The sequence below is a fragment of the Pelophylax lessonae genome (genome assembly GCF_965119305.1).
Source record: "Pelophylax lessonae genome assembly, chromosome: 9".
Classification (NCBI taxonomy): Eukaryota; Metazoa; Chordata; class Amphibia; order Anura; family Ranidae; genus Pelophylax; species Pelophylax lessonae.
In genome coordinates this window covers 227692348-227708540 of record NC_138776.1, presented here as the reverse complement: position 1 = coordinate 227708540, position 16193 = coordinate 227692348, and the positions used below count along the sequence as shown (strand labels likewise).

Sequence of the window (16193 nt, the reverse complement as noted above, 5' to 3'; positions counted from 1 at the left end):
ATCCATCCACCTTACAAGTATGGCATATCAAGATACTTTTTAGACAGCATGATCATTGCACAGGTGTGCCTTAGACTGGCCACAATAAAAGGCCACTCTAAAATGTGCAGTTTTTGCACATGCAGAGTTCACAGGGTTTGAGGGAGCGTGCAGTTGGCATGCTGACTGCAGGAATGCCCACCAGAGCTGTTGCCCGGGAATTGAATGTTCATTTCTCTACCATAAGCTAGAGAAGATATAAGATACAACCGGCCTCACAACTGCAGACCATGTGTAACCACACCAGCCAAGGACCTCCACATCAAGCATCTTCACCTCCAAGGTCGTCTGAGACCAGCCACCCGGACAGCTGCTGCAACAATCGATTTGCATAACCAAAGGATTTCGGCAAAAACTGTCAGAAACCATCTCAGGGAAGCTCATCTGCATGCTCGTCATCCTCATCGGGGTCTCTACCTGACTGTGGTTCCTCATTGTAACCAAATTGAGTGGGCAAATGCTCACATTCAATGGCATCTGCCACTTTGGAGAGGTGTTCTCTTTATGGATGAATCCTGGATTTCTTAGATCTTTGAGTTCAGCTCATGAAAAATGGAGGCAGAAACAAGTGTTGCATTTATAATTTTGTTCAGTATATGTATCAATACACTTAAAGGGAATATTTTGTGTGCGTTTAATAAGTATACATTTTGATTTTTTTGCTGTATTCTCAATGGTTGAATAAATGCCACATTTGGCTATGACTATCACATTTTCACTGACTGAAGTTATCCAAAAAGCTCCCTATGCAAAACAAGACATTTAATATTCTCCTACTTCACTGCCCTTTCATTTCACAGTATCTATAGCTTCGGGGTGTGTTGGATGCCCCTTTGTGCACTGTGGTTACCTCTGCCCACCCCGACATCATTGGTTACATAGCTAGCAGATGTAATCGAACTGTGCAAGGAGGACCATGACCTTTGGCGGCTGTATCTTAAGAAGCGTGAAGATCTGAGAAAAGGGCGGAGGGATGGGTGAGTTTAAACATTCTTACTTTGCATTTTTTTATAGAACAGAGCCTCTTGAAATCTCAGAATACTGGGAGAGATTTTCATTAGGATTATAAGTTGGCGATGCAGTAAATGTTTTTTTAAACCATAAGCAGCAATTAATTTTACAGGCCCGATTATTTTTATTAATTATACAGGATTTATATAGCGCCAACAGTTTGCGCAGCGCTTTACAATGTGAATATAATTAGGAAACGTACTGCTACTGTTAAAAACTCGCTCTAATGTTTTCAAATGGAGATTGGTCAGGTGGGATGTCAAATTTAAGGTAGGGGGTCATTTTTAAACTCAAATTAGAGAATCACTTAAACCCAATAAGAACCTAGGTCGTATCTTGCACAACTTAGAGGCCTTCTGATAAAGTTGCCAGAAACTGCTGTCAGCAGCTGCATCAGCACTGATCACTATAAAAGCTTGACAGAAGCAGCTATTTACAATAGATCTATTGTTTACACATTGCTTGCTGAAACTAACATTAAGGTAGAAAAAAAAGGGAGTGTTTTTTGGGGTTTTTTTTTGGTTTTAGAATTTATAGAAAATGAACTAAGTCTTCAGAGACAATGCCACCAAAAGAAAGCCTTGTTTGTGCTCCCCCAATTTAAGAGCTTAGCTGAATAAAGAGAACATCTCAAATGTTATGTCTTTCCCATTTGCTATTTAACCTCTTCTCTTGCAAGCAGCTTGCTGTAAAACCACCCCATGTATACATTGTTGGTGTTAAAAACCTATGTTTGTCAAAAGCTTTGTATGTAATAAAAGATTATAAAGATAAAATATCAGAACCCTCACCGAATTCATTTCCCAGGTACCTCAGGATGGAATTGCTCTGATACAGAACAAAGTCATCACGTTGAAATCGAGGAAGTTGCCCAAAGACCTGCAAGAGACAATATTGTTATGGAGATTGAAAGAAAATGATATAGGGGTGCCCTTGAGAAAGTCACGTGGTTTGTGACGCAACGCATCGGGAGAAGCCGTGGTGACGTCACTTCCGGTCTACGGCCGAGACCGGAAGCATCGGAGCATACCGCATCGGCGGCTTTGTGTTTGTTACACGCATCTTCCGGTTTTAAACTAAGTTTTTTGCACTTTTTTATTAAACATTACCCTGATTTACTGCACCATGAGAGTTCTCTCTTGTATCTCAATGAGCAACTGTCCCAGGAATTGATGATATACCGTGGTTAACCAATTAAGCCCCGGAAGATTTTACCCCCTTTCTGACCAGGGGGTATTTTGCGATTCGGCACTGCGTGATTTTAACGGACAATTGCGTGGTAGTGCGACGCTGTACCTAAACAAATTTGACGTCCTTTTTTTCCCCACAAACAGAGCTTTCTTTTGATGGTATTTGATCACCTGTGCGATTTTTTGATCATGCGCTATAATCAAAAAAATAGAGACAATTTTGCAAAAATAACAATATTTTTCACATTTTTTTATATGAAATTCCCCCAAAAAAATGTAAAAAACAAAATGTTTTAAAATTTTTTGGCCAATTTGTTTTCTGCTACATATTTTTGGTAAAAAAAATATCGCAATCAGTGTATTTTGATTGGTTTGGGCAAAAGTTATTGCGTATACTAACTAAGGAAAAGATTTTTGTCATTTTTGGTGTTTTTTTTTTTAACGAGTAATGGCGGCGATCTGCGATTTTTTTGCGGGACTGCGACATTGCGACGCACAGATTGGACCCTTGGCTGACATTTTTGACACTTTTGGGGGTACCAGTGACATTACTACAGTAATCAGTGCTATACATATGCACTGTTACTGTAAAAATTACACTGGCAGGGAAGGGGTTAACTTTATTAGAGATGCAGTGACTATGTGTGTCCCTAGGGGTGTGATTCTTACTGTGCAGGGATGTGTCTGTGTGTGTAACAGCAGAGATCAACGGTCCTACATAGCAGGACTGTTAGATCAGTGCTTTTACACACGGAAGAATGACAGGCGGCTTTGTTTACATTAGCCGCCTGCCTTTCTCCCTTCACAGCAGACGATCGCAAGTGACCGGTCACACGCACGGAGGTGTCTGTGAACGAGCCGAGGTGGGTGCGTGCCTCCAGCGGCGCGCGCTCGCCCGCTATTGGCTCCCAGGCTAGTGACGTACTGGTACGTCACTTTGCCTGGCCGGGGCTGACCGCCGTAGTATATGTACTTGCGGCTGTCGGCAACCGGTTAAGGAGGATATCGATAAAAGGGAAAGGATTATCCAGTTTACATTGCTGAGACCCTTATTTACACACCCAGAAGCATTGTATAGTGTTTGGAGGATATCATAAGGTCCTGCATGGTGATTGTCGGCACATAGAAGCATTATATTTATTGGAGAAGATCGAGAGGTCCTATATGGTGAATGATTGCACCAAAACACTCATTTGAGTGGTAATGGAGGTGAGCGGCCATTACACCTAATGCTGGATGTTTTAGCTCACATACTATCGCACCTGGCTGTCACCGGAATCATCCTTTTATAGTCACCGGATTTTATATGGACTTTTTGGCACTATATTTTTTCACTTTAATGTACTAGCACATGAATAGATTAGCACTCGAATATTGTGTTTATTTTTTATATATATTTTATGGAACTTTGTGATCTATATTTATTATCTTAAATATCTTTTTAGTATCTTTTACTACACTCTGCACTTTGTTTGCACATCGTGCATTTCTTCACCTGCACTTATTCAACATTAATTGGATCACTGTCACCTTTTCAGCAACTTGTGCTTAGTTGCTTATCATTAGTGTGCACCCATTCAGCACTCACCACTTTACCTTATTTATGGTTCACTTTTTATGACCTTTTATATTCATTATTAATTAATGTATGATCGTTCACTGATCACTTCATTTTTATCAACTTCACCAAGTATATTTATTGTTCTTTGATTATATTGCTGCATCATCATCTTTTATTACGTGTCTTTACATATTTATTGATCCTTTATTGGGTGGTCCACCATTCCCAAGAAATTGAGCACTGATTCTCTCTATTCTTATATTACAGTGCATATGTTTAGCACTGATTACTGTAGTAACGTCACTGGTCCCCCCAAAAGTGTCAAAAATGTCAGTTAGGGGTCCAATTTGTCCGCTGCAATTTTGCAGTCCCAGTAAAAAAAAAAAAAAACGCAATAAAAATGACATAAATCCTTCCCGTAGTTAGTAGATGCGATAACTTTTGCGCAAACCAATAAAAATACGCTTATTACGATTTTTTACCAAAAATATGTAGCAGAATACAAATTGGCCTAAAATGTAAAAAAAAATTTGATTTTTAAATTTTTTTCTTTGGGAATGTTATATAGCAGAAAGTGAAAAATATTGTTTTTGTTTCCAGAATTGCCGCTCTTTGTTTGTTTATAGCGCAAAAAATCAAAAAATTGCAGAGGTGATCAAATACCACCAAAAGAAAGCTCTATTTATGGGGAAAAAAGGACATCAATTTTATTTGGGTACAGCATCGCACGACCAGGCAATTGTCCGTTAACCACTTAAGCCTCGGAGGATTTTCCTGCTCAAAGACCAGGGCCTATTTTGCGATTCGGCACTGCGTGAATTTAATGGACAATTGCGCGGTCGTGCGACGCTGTACCTAAACGAAATTTGACGTTATTTTTTCCCCAAAAACAGAGCTTTCTTTTGGTGGTATTTGATCACCTGTGCGATTTTTATTTTTTGCGCTATAAACAAAAAAAGAGCGTAAATTTTGAAAAAAATAACAATATCATTTCACATTTTTTTATATGAAATTCCCCCCCAAAAAAATGTAAAAATCTAAATGTTTTAACATTTTAGGCCAATTTGTTTTCTGCTACATATTTTTGGTAAAAAAAATCGTAATCAGCGTATTTTGATTGGTTTGCGCAAAAGTTATTGCGTTTACTAAGGGAAAGATTTATGTAATTTTTATCGTTTTTTTTTTCACTAGTAATGGCGGCAATCTGCAATTTTTTTTTGTGGGACTGCGACATTGCAGCGGACAGATCGGACCCCTGATTAACATTTTTGACACTTTTTGGAGTACCAGTGACATTACTACAGTAATCAGTGCTATAAATATGCACTGTTACTGTAAAAATGACACTGGCAGGGAAGGGGTTAACTTTATTAGAGATCAAGGGGTTAAGTGTTTCCCTAGGGGCGTGCTTCTAACTGTCAAGGGGCGTGGCTTGTGATGTAACAGCAGAGACATATGATCCTACATAACAGGATCGTATGATCTCTGCTGTTACACCAGGGAAGAATGACAGGCGGCTTTGTTTACATCAGCCGCCTGCCTTTCTCCCTCTCCAGCGGGAGATCGCGAGTGGCCGGCGGACATCGGAGCCACCAGTCACTTGCGCGGGGACCTCAGTGAACGAGCGGGGGTGGGAGCGTGCCTAAGGTGGCGTGCTCGCCCCTGCAAGCTCCTGGGCGAGCGATGTAGTACTATGTCACTTTGCCCAGGAGGGGCTGACCGCCGCAGTAAATGAACTTGCGGCGGTCGGCAAGTGATTAAAATAACGCAGTGCCGAATCGAAAAAAATGGCCTGATCATTAGTGGGGAAATCCTTCGGTCCAGAAGTGGTTAAGTAATGACAAAATGATCGCAGAATAAATAGGCTCATAGAAGAAATATGAAAATTGCTCTCATCCGTAAGGGGTAAACAGGTGTGAGAGCCAAAGTGGTTACTATGTGCTAAGTGCTTAGCCACTGTGGAAGTAAGCCTTGTTCAACTGCTTGTCCCTGTTCAATGACAGCGTCTTAAATGCCAGTAAGGGTGTTTTTACTGGAAGAGATTTGGGCAGAACCATACATTTTTAGACAGGCACTTTCATACAGTATGTGAAACTGGGAGTAGCTGAAAAATTACAGTCTAAAAAGGAATAGGTATTGCCAAATGCAATCATACAGTTTCCAGTTACAGCATGTTTTTAGTATTAGGAATTACCCTGATTTGGTACCATTGAGAACTCCTGCGATGTTCCTTTACTCTACTATTCCTTATTCAAAGTTAATCATGTTGTGCATCATACAGTACACCAAAATGTCTGCACTAAAAATGTCACTGTTTCCTCAAATCCACCACTCATGTTAAAAAATGGCCAGTTGGTTCTGAATAAAGCAAAAAAAAACATATGTTTATACATAAGGTGTGGTCTAATGTATATCTCTATACATCCAGCATATGTTCTAACATTAGTCCAGTGCAAGCAGGTAAACATTAGTGTAATACAAAAAGTGGTCACCTTCCCCACCTATACCTGGTCTTGACAGTAAGGAGCACTGGAAGGGAAAACGCAATTCAAAGAAGCCAGGGGGTTTCCAGTAGTGAACGACAGATATCGTTTTTTCGTTGCCGATACCGATATCGATATTTTGGCCACTGAATATCAGGATCGGCCGATATTGGCCGATATTTTCGTACATTTAAAAAAACATTTTTTATTTTATTTTTAACACTTGACAGGTACTCTTGTGGAGGGATCTGGGGGTTCTAAAAGACCCCAAACCCCTCCTCTGCACTTAAAAGCATTCAAAACGCCAAATTTGGCTGTTTTGAATGCTGTCATTTGTTTTAATCTGGCGCTGAGTACCCGGAAGTGAAGTCATGAGTTGTTACATGGAGACTTGATCAGAGCCGAACGCAGCTTTAATCAGGTCTTTGGTGGTGTCCTGCCGAGGACAGCGGCTGTGCAGGCTGGTTGTCCGGTGTTGTGCCGAAACCAGGCACTCGGCTCTGCCTCTCTAGCCATCTGCAATCCAGCTCCGCCTCCCCAGCTGAAATTAATTCCGCCCCTCCAGCCTTCTGCACTCCAGTTCCTCCCATGCTCCCTCCGCTCCGTGTAATCTAGGTTTATAAAAGACTTCACTACTTTAGCCGAGTGCCTGGGGAAACTGGTCCTGGTCTCCCAGTGGGACTAGAGACCCGGGCTAGCTGTGGAGTGGCTTCTCAGCCGCATCAGTTGTCATAAAAAGACAGCCGACCGACAGCTATGGACGCCGGTACCAGGGTGATGCCTCTAGCTGCAGGCATCACTCCGGTACAAGCACTTTCCAAAATATCGGCAATATCGGCCACCCGATATATCGGCTTTGCCGATAATCGGACGATCCCTAGTTTCCAGTCACTACTTACCAACCAACCAGTGACCAACCAAATAAACCTGTCTAACAGTATGCATTAAAAACAGGGGTTTAGTGGCACACATTTGGCTGGATGGTTGGTAAGTAGTGACTGGAAACCCCCTGGCTTCTTTGAAAAACTTTGATCTGGAATTTCACAAAAATACATTCCTAGACCTTTATTTCTTCTGATGATACAGCATGAAACAAACAAATGCCCAGCCAAAACATTAGCAGAAACCATTGCCTGTGTACCTAGTGAAACAGCAAGAGATTTAAAATAAACCTACGGCTCCCACTGAAAATACTGTGCTGCAGCACCTAATTGTAATTGCTTCTACACTTAAAGTTTTCTCTTGGTCCCTCTGAAAAGTCTCACAAAAAATGATTGATCCTGCCTGTGAAGTTCACCTAATGCAGCTTTCTTTAATGGTGTAGTTACAATGGTGTGGCAACAATGCTGCACTGCTTCTGAATTCCAAGTAAACGTGCCACTCTTTTCATGATTAGTTTTGGATTACCAAGCACTGCTCTATTACTAAATCCCTCACAAGTTTTTCAGCGCACTTACATATACTTTTTTAGGTCATTGGTTTACTAAGTTGTGTAGTCCGGATGAAGGCCCTGAATTTGCACCTTTAACCACTTTACCACTAGAGCATTTTGCTGTCTTACGTCTGGGCCACTTTTTGCGATTCGGTGCTGTGCGAATTTAACTGACAATTGCGCGGTCGTGGGACGCCCTACCCAAACAAAATTTACGTCCTTTTTTTCCCACAAACAGAGCTTTCTTTTGGTGGTGTTTGATCACCTGTGCGATTTTTACTTTTTGCGCTATAAACAAAAAAAGAGCGTTTATTTTGAAAAAATAACAATATTTTTACCATTTTTTTATATGAAATTCCCCCCAAAAAAGATGTAAAAAACTATTTTTCTTTAAATTTTTGGCCAATTTGTTTTCTGCTACCTATGTTTGGTAAAAAAAAAATCGCAATAAGCGTATTTTGATTGGTTTGCGCAAAAGTTATTGCGTTTACTAACTAAGGGAAAGATTTCTGTCATTTTTGGTGGTTTTTTTTTTAACGAGTAATGGCGGCGATCTGCGATTTTTTTTGCGGGACTGCGAAATTGCGGCGGACAGATCGGACCCTTGACTGACATTTTTGACACTTTTGGGGGTACCAGTGACATTACTACAGTAATCAGTGCTATATATATGCACTGTTACTGTAAAAATGACACTGGCAGGGAAGGGGTTAATTTTATTGGAGAGGGAGGGGTTAATGTATGCCTGGTGCTTACTAACGTGTGGGGGGGGGGAGGGGACTGAGGGAGCCATGGACAAATCGCATGTTCAGCTATGCTGAATCCTGCAATCTGTCACTCCCTGTCACTTAGGAGATCCGCCCGCTCTGTTTACACAGGCGGGCGGATCTCCAAACTGGATTCCCAGACGATCGGGGCAGAGCAGCGGCGATCGCCGCCGCTCCTCCCCTGGCCCGACTCCCGCTGTGAATGAAAACAGAGAGGGGGAGGAGTCTAGCGACGTAGGTCTACGTCGCTAGACGATAGCGAGCCACTGTGCTGCAGTAGCAGCACAGTGGCTAGTGTTAAAGAGGTTAAAAACCATCTCAGCAATGGCTTCTCACATATCCTGGAAAATTATTTCTATGCTGGGGAAAGAAAATACACCAAGAACTTCTGATTATTATTTGTCACTCACTGCAGTCTTCTTCAGTTCACATTTTCCAGAAAACCAATCACTTATCTGAACTTCCTTCTCTGTCCAGATGGCTCCTTGATCTGCCAGCAAAAGGCGGATGGGCTCACCTCTACCTGGAAAGAAGATCAACAGGGAAATGTAAGGAAACTTTGGAAAGGTTAATTTGTGCAACTAATTTACAAGACACTGGTTTGGCCTTATCGCGAATATGCAGTTCAGTTTTGGCCACCAATCCTCAGGAAAGATGTTGTTGAATTAAAGACAGTTCCGCAAAGGGCAACAAAATTAATAAAGGGGACCTCAGCTATGAGGATTCATTACATTCATTACCAAAAAACTCCCTCTAGTGGCTTAAGTGTAACTTCCTACAGAAAGAACAGGGATAAATCAACAAAGAGAATATTACCCACTTACGGACCGCCCACCGTGTATTTACGTTGGTACTTTGACATTAAATACCAGGGTTATGGCAGCAGATAGCTGCCATAACCCGGGTATTTCTTTTAAATGGCTGGCGGTCCGCTTTAACATAAGTGTGGTCTCAGCGGTGGATTCACCACGGGATCATCCTTATGGGTGGTGGGAGAGGTGTTTCCCCCTCCCCCCCCCCCCTCCCGCTGCTTCCTGGATATTTTCCCCGCTTACCGGACCCGCTGGTAGCGGGGAAAACTATCCAGTCCACTCTCCTCTCAGGCAGAAAGTTGAGTGAGGGCAAGATGGCCCTCACTCGACTTTATGGCCTTACATTCCTAGCAACGGATTTAAAGAGCCCATTTTTTTTTCATCATGAAAAAAAGTGACTTTTTTTTTTCTTTTTTAGTGTAGATGTGAAATTTTTTGACCCCCAGATCTCACATTAACCACCTCCCACCCGGCCATTGTACATATACGGCCGGGTGGGAGTCTCGTCCTTCTGAATGGACGTTCCGGAACGTCCTTCAGAAGGAGCGAGATCACGCCACCGCGGGCACGCGCAGCGGCGCGATCTCGATGTGCCTGTGTCCCTCGGACACAGCGCAACAAGATGCATCAGGAGGGCCCTGTGATTGGCCCTCCTGATCACATGACGGCTGTGTCCAATCACAGCCGTCATGCAATGTAAATACAGCCGTTGTAACGGCTTCGATCTCTTCTCCTCCTGACAGATCCTGTCAGGGAGGAGAAGAAGAGGATCGATACTGGAGCTGGGGTGATCAGTGAGTATTTCTAAGTACTCACTGATCACAGGGGGGGTCTGTGCTGGTAATCAGAACATTGATTACCAGTGCAGCCCTGAGGGGGGTGGGGTGCCACTAGAGCCACCAGGGATGCCCACCCATGACCACCAGGGATGCCCACCATGGCCACCAGGGATGGCAAACAGCCTGCCAGTGGTGCCCTCCTATCAGTGCTGCCCACCAATGCCATATATCAGTGCTGCCCACCAGTGCCCGTTATTGCCATCCACCAGTGCCGCCCATCAGTGCCCATTATTGCCCACCAGTGCTGCCTATCAGTGCCCCCCATCAGTGCCCCCCATCAGTGCCAATCAGTGCCGCCCATCAGTGCCGATCAGTGCCACCTATCAGTGCCCATCAGTGCCGCCGATCAGTGCCCATCAGTGCTGCCTATCAGTGCCCATCAGCGCTGCCTATCAGTGCCCACCAATGCTACATATCAGTTCTATCTATCAGTGCCACATATCAGTGCCCATCAGTGCTGCATATCAGTGCTACCTATGAGTGCCCATCAGTGCTGCATATCAGTGCCACCCCATCAGTGCAACCCCATCAGTGCCACCCAATCAGTGTCTCCTCATCAGTGCCTGTCAGTGCGGCGTCATCAGTGCTCATCAGTGCAGGAAAAAACGTATCTATTCACAAAATTTTATAACCTAAACAAAAAAACTTTTTTTTTTTTCAAACTTTTCGGTCTTTTTTTATTTGTGCACCAAAAAAGAAAAAACCTGTCAGTGATCAAATACCACCAAAAGAAAGCTCTATTTGTGGGGAAAAAATGACACAAATTTGGTTTAGGTACAGTGTTGCATGACTGCGCAATTGTCATTCAAAATGCAACAGCGCTAAAAGATGAAAATTGGTCTGGGAAGGAAGGGGGTTTAAGTGCCCAGTATTGAGGTAGTTAAAGAGGTCCTGTCATGCTTATTTCTATTACAAGGGATGCTTACATTGCTTGTAATAGATATTTGCATTCCTTGTAATAGGAATAAAAATGATAAAAACATTTTTTTTAAAAAGAAACAGTGTAAAAATAAAAAATAAAAGATAAAATAAATAGGAAAAAAATGATTGCGCCCCATCCCCATTAGCTTGCGCCTAAAAGCGAATGCATACGCAAGCCGCACCCACATATGTAAAACACATATTTGAGCCCTAGACCTCCTCTGTAGCTCTAAACTGGTAACCTGTAGAAATTTTTAAAGTGTCGACTATGGGGATTTTTAAGTACCGATGTTTTTCGCCACTATGAGTGTGCGCAATTTTGAAGCATGACATGTTGGGTATCTATTTACTCGGCGTAACATTATCTTTCACATTATAGAAAATAATTGGGCTAACTTCACTTTTTCTTATTTTTTAATTCACATTAGTGAATTGTTTCCAAAAAATTTTTGTTTGTAAGACCACTACGCAAGTACGGTGTGATAAAAAATATTGCAACAATCTCCATTTTATTCTCTAGGTTCTCTGCTAAAAAAAAAATATATAATTTGTGGGGGTTCTAAGTAATATTCTAGCAAAAAAAAAAAAGATTTTAATTGTAAACAAGAAGTGTCAGAAAAAGGCCCGGTCCAGAAGTGGTTAATTTCCTGACTAATGTAGCACCCTCCTAGTCAGGTGCTAGATAGTAGATATAGTTTTGGCATTTCTGCTTGACAGGAAAGCAGTAGGAAAACTATAATTGCTCTGTCTGCTTATCAGGGGGCATGATTTCTAGTAAGGCTTGTTGCAAGTGTCCATGTGTGATTCATCTGGGCTGAGGGAGTGTCCTCGCTGTGTCCAATAGGGGAGACTGTTGGACAGTGGAGGAAACCCAGCCAGTGACACACAGGCCTTTGTAACTGTCTCAGTGGGTTGGCACAGACAGTGGTGCATCCTGGGATGGGCTATAAAAGCCAAGGGCACATGTGGCAGGGGGTCTTTGGGCGGGAAGCCAAGTCCCAGAGGGAGGGTGACGGCTGTCTCCTCCTCTGAAGTTGTGGAAGGTGGTCACAGGCATTCGGCCTGGTGAACCGGAAAGTGTGGCTGAACCCAGAGGTCCAATGGATGCTGACAAGTGGAGTTTGGAGGCAACAGTGACTCTGGAAAAACAGGGTCCGTGAGTACAGAGGAACTTGCCCAGGGGTCTGCCAGGGGTCTGCCAGGAAGGGTCGGCAGATGGGTGTCAGCACACAGGCATTGAGAGAAAAGGGGGTGGCAGTTTCAGAACCCTGAAGAGAATATTTACACAGGAGCATTTAAAGTATCTTCACTTAGTGGCAAAGTGAAGCAGTGGCCTTGCCGCATACTACAGTAAGTTGTCCCTCAGGCTGTGAATAGTTAATAGTTGGAGTATGCCACTCATCTCTTCTCCTATCCAAGTTCTCAATAAAACCACATAAACTACTGTACATCTCCTGGATTGATTATTGACTGAGCCAAGAACTTTAATTGCTGTTTATCTGCTGTCAGTTGCTAAAGGTAACCTAGGGGAATCCAGAAGGTTTAATTCTCAGCAGTCCTCTAGGGGGCAGTGCTACACTTATTTTCTCACTAATGACTGGTGTAGGTAGGGCTTTTCCCAGAAACTATGCCAAGTCCCTAATGATTATGTCTAGATCTTCAAATAACACATCGGTAACTTTCACTATTCTCTCTAATAACAAATAAAGTGCTTAAGTAACCAAAAAGTAACCCAAAACCAAACATGTTTTGCCTAGAAATGGATTTGGCATGGGTGAATTAGTGCAACATTGTATAAACTATGCAGCAAAGAGGCCACATGTACAGTATAGTGGCCAAATATGTGTGATTTCTTTGAGATTTGTTTTTGGACGAAAACCTACGTACACTAGCTGTAATTGAGAAATGATGTCAGGAGATGAAGATGCTCTTTTCAATCTTTCCCTTTTTTCTCTGTAGGAAGTTATATAAACCCGATTCCAAAAAAGTTGGGACACTGTACAACTTGTGAATAAAAAGAGAATGCAATGATGTGGATGTTTCAAATTTCAATATTTTATTCAGAATACAACATAGATGACATTTCACATGTTTAAACTGAAAAAATGTATCATTTTAAGGGAAAAATAAGCTGATTTTAAATCTCATGGCATCAACACATCTCAAAGTTGGGACAAGGCCATCTTTACCATTGTGTGGCATCCCCTCTTCTTTTTATAACAGTCTGCAAACCTCTGGGGACTGAGGAGACAAGTTGTTCAAGTTTAGGAATAGGAATGTTGTCCCATTCTTGTCTAATACAGGTTTTTAGTTGCTCAACTGTCTTATGTCTTCTTTGTCGCATCTTCCTCTTTATGATGCGCCAAATGTTTTCTATAGATGAAAGATCTGGACTGCAGGCTGGCCATTTCAGTGCCCGGATCCTTCTTCTACGCAGCCATGATGTTGTAATTGATGCAGTATGTGGTCTGGCATTGTCATGTTGGAAAATGCAAGGTCTTCCCTAAAAGGGATGACATCTGGATGGGAGCATATGTTGTTCTAGAACGTACGTGGATATACCTTTAATTGATGGTGTCTTTCCAGATGTGTAAGCTGCCCATGACACACGCACTCATGCAACCCCATCTCATCAGAGATGCAGGCTTCTGAACTGAGCGCTGATAACAACTTGGGCTGTCCTTGTCCTCTTTAGTCCGGATGACATGGCGTCCCAGTTTTCCAAAAAAGAACTTCAAATTTTGATTCGTCTGACCACAGAACAGTTTTTCACTTTGCCACAGACCATTTTAAATGAGCCTTGGCCCAGAGAATACGCCTGCACTTCTGGATCATGTTTGGATATGGCTTCTTTTTTTGGCCTATAGAGTTTTAGCCGGACGGCGAATGGCACAATGGGTTGTGTTCCCCAACAATGTTTTCTGGAAGTATCCCTGAGCCCATGTTGTGATTTCCATTACAGTAGCATTCCTGTATGTGATGCAATGCCGTCTAAGGGCCCGAAGATCACGGGCATCCAGTATGGCTTTCCGGCCTTGACCCTTACGCACAGAGATTGTTCCAGATTCTCTAAATCTTTGGATGATATTATGCACTGTAGATGATGATAACTTCAAACTCTTTGCAATTTTTCTCTGAGAAACTCCTTTCTGATATTGCTCCACTATTTTTCGCCGCAGCATTGGGGGAATTGGTGATCCTCTGCCCATCTTGACTTCTGAGAGACACTGCCACTCTGAGAGGCTCTTTTTATACCCAATAAGTTGCAAATTGGTCCTCCAGTTGTTCCTTTTATGTACATTTAATTTTTCCAGCCTCTTATTGCTACCTGTCCAAACTTTTTTGGAATGTGTAGCTCTAATGAAATCCAAAATGAGCCAATATTTGGCATGACATTTCAAAATGTCTCACTTTCAACATTTGATATGTTATCTATATTATATTGTGAATAAAATATAAGTTTATGAGATTTGTAAATTAGTCCATTCCTTTTTTACTTACAATTTGTACAGTGTCCCAACTTTTTTGGAATCAGGTTTGTATTTAAAGAATAACTTTTTGAGAGGAAAAAAAAAACAATTCCCTCTGGGTGATCATTGAACTTTGCAAGGATTTTAACAAACTTTTTTGCAGATTCCTAACTGTTTCTGCTCTGAAGAAAAAGCTGTTTTTGTATGTCAATATGCAAAGTGAATTTGAATGGGAGTAACTTTGTCATTATTAATTAGCTAATGCATTTGCAGTGTTCTAATGAGTAAAGATGCAGCTTCGGCATCCCTTTAAAAATGATTAACTCTTTTAACCACTTAAGCCCCGGAAGATTTTACCCCCTTCCTGACCAGGCCCTATTTTGCGATTCGGCACTGCGTGAATTTAACGGACAATTGCGCGGTCGTGCGACGCTGTACCTAAACGAATTTGACTTCCTTTTTTTCCCACAAATAGAGCTTTCTTTTGGTGGTATTTGATCACCTGTGCGATTTTTTGATCATGCGCTATAAACAAAAAAAGAGTGACAATTTTGCAAAAATAACAATATTTTTCACATTTTTTTTAAATGAAATTCCCCCAAAAAAATGTAAAAATCAAAAATTTTTAACATTTTTGGCCAATTTGTTTTCTGCTACCTATGTTTGGTAAAAAATTCACAATAAGCGTATTTTGATTGGTTTGCGCAAATGTTATTGCGTTTACTAACTAAGGGAAAGATTTTTGTCATTTTTGTTGTTTTTTTTAACGAGTAATGGCGGCGATCTACGATTTTTTTTTGCGGGATTGCGACATTGCGGCGGACATATCGGACCCTTGACTGACATTTTTGACACTTTTGGGGGTACCAGTGACATTACTACAGTAATCAGTGCTATAAATATGCACTGTTACTGTAAAAATGACACTGGCAGGGAAGGGGTTAACTTTATTGGAGAAGGAGGGGTTAAGCGTGTCCCTAGGGGCGTGTTTCTAACTGTGCAGGGATGTGGCTTTGCATGTAACAGCAGAGATCTACGGTCCTACATAGCAGGACCGTTAGATCTCTGCTGTTACACGGGGAAGAATGACAGGCGGCTTTGTTTACATTAGCCGCCTGCCTTTCTCCCTTCACAGCGGACGATCGCGAGTGACCGGCGGACATCGGGTCCGCCGGTCAATCGCGCGGAGGTGTCCGTGAACGAGCGGGGGCAGGAGCGTGCCTCCGGCGGCGCGCGCTCACCCCCTATTGGCTCACAGGCTAGTGACGTACCGGTACGTCACTTTGCCTGCCCGGGGCTGACCGCCGCATGTACTTGCGGCGGTCGGCAAGCGCTTAAAGTTTCTCACCCAAACCGATTGTCGCCTGACACCCGCGATCGCTCCTCGCTGAGAGAGAAGAACGGTCAGCTTTTGTAAACACAGCTGACTGTTCTTCTCTCTGGAATGATCACAGAGTGCTTGTGATCCTTCTATATAGGATCACAGGTCTCTATGATCATGTCACAAGCCATGCCCCCCACAGTTAGAAACATGCCCCTAGGTACACATTTAACCCCTGGATCACCCACACTGTTAACCGCTTCCCTGCCAGTGTCATTATTACAGTAACAGTGCATATTTTTAGCACTGATTACTGTAGTAATGTCACTGGTCCCTCCAAAAGTGTC

At 42.4% G+C, this 16193-nt stretch overlaps 1 protein-coding gene across 1 annotated transcript in view; it reads right to left on the bottom strand.

Moving 5' to 3' along the window:
- Window positions 1-16193, bottom strand: part of LOC309564319 (uncharacterized protein) — a gene marked incomplete at its 5' end in the record, with an annotated part of 135475 nt that overhangs the window by 57119 nt on the left and 62163 nt on the right. The window contains 2 exons of the mRNA XM_082268948.1: window positions 1842-1929; window positions 8894-9006. Coding sequence (XP_082125074.1) covers window positions 1842-1929; window positions 8894-9006 — 201 coding nt within the window. The remainder of the gene's footprint in view (window positions 1-1841; window positions 1930-8893; window positions 9007-16193) is intronic.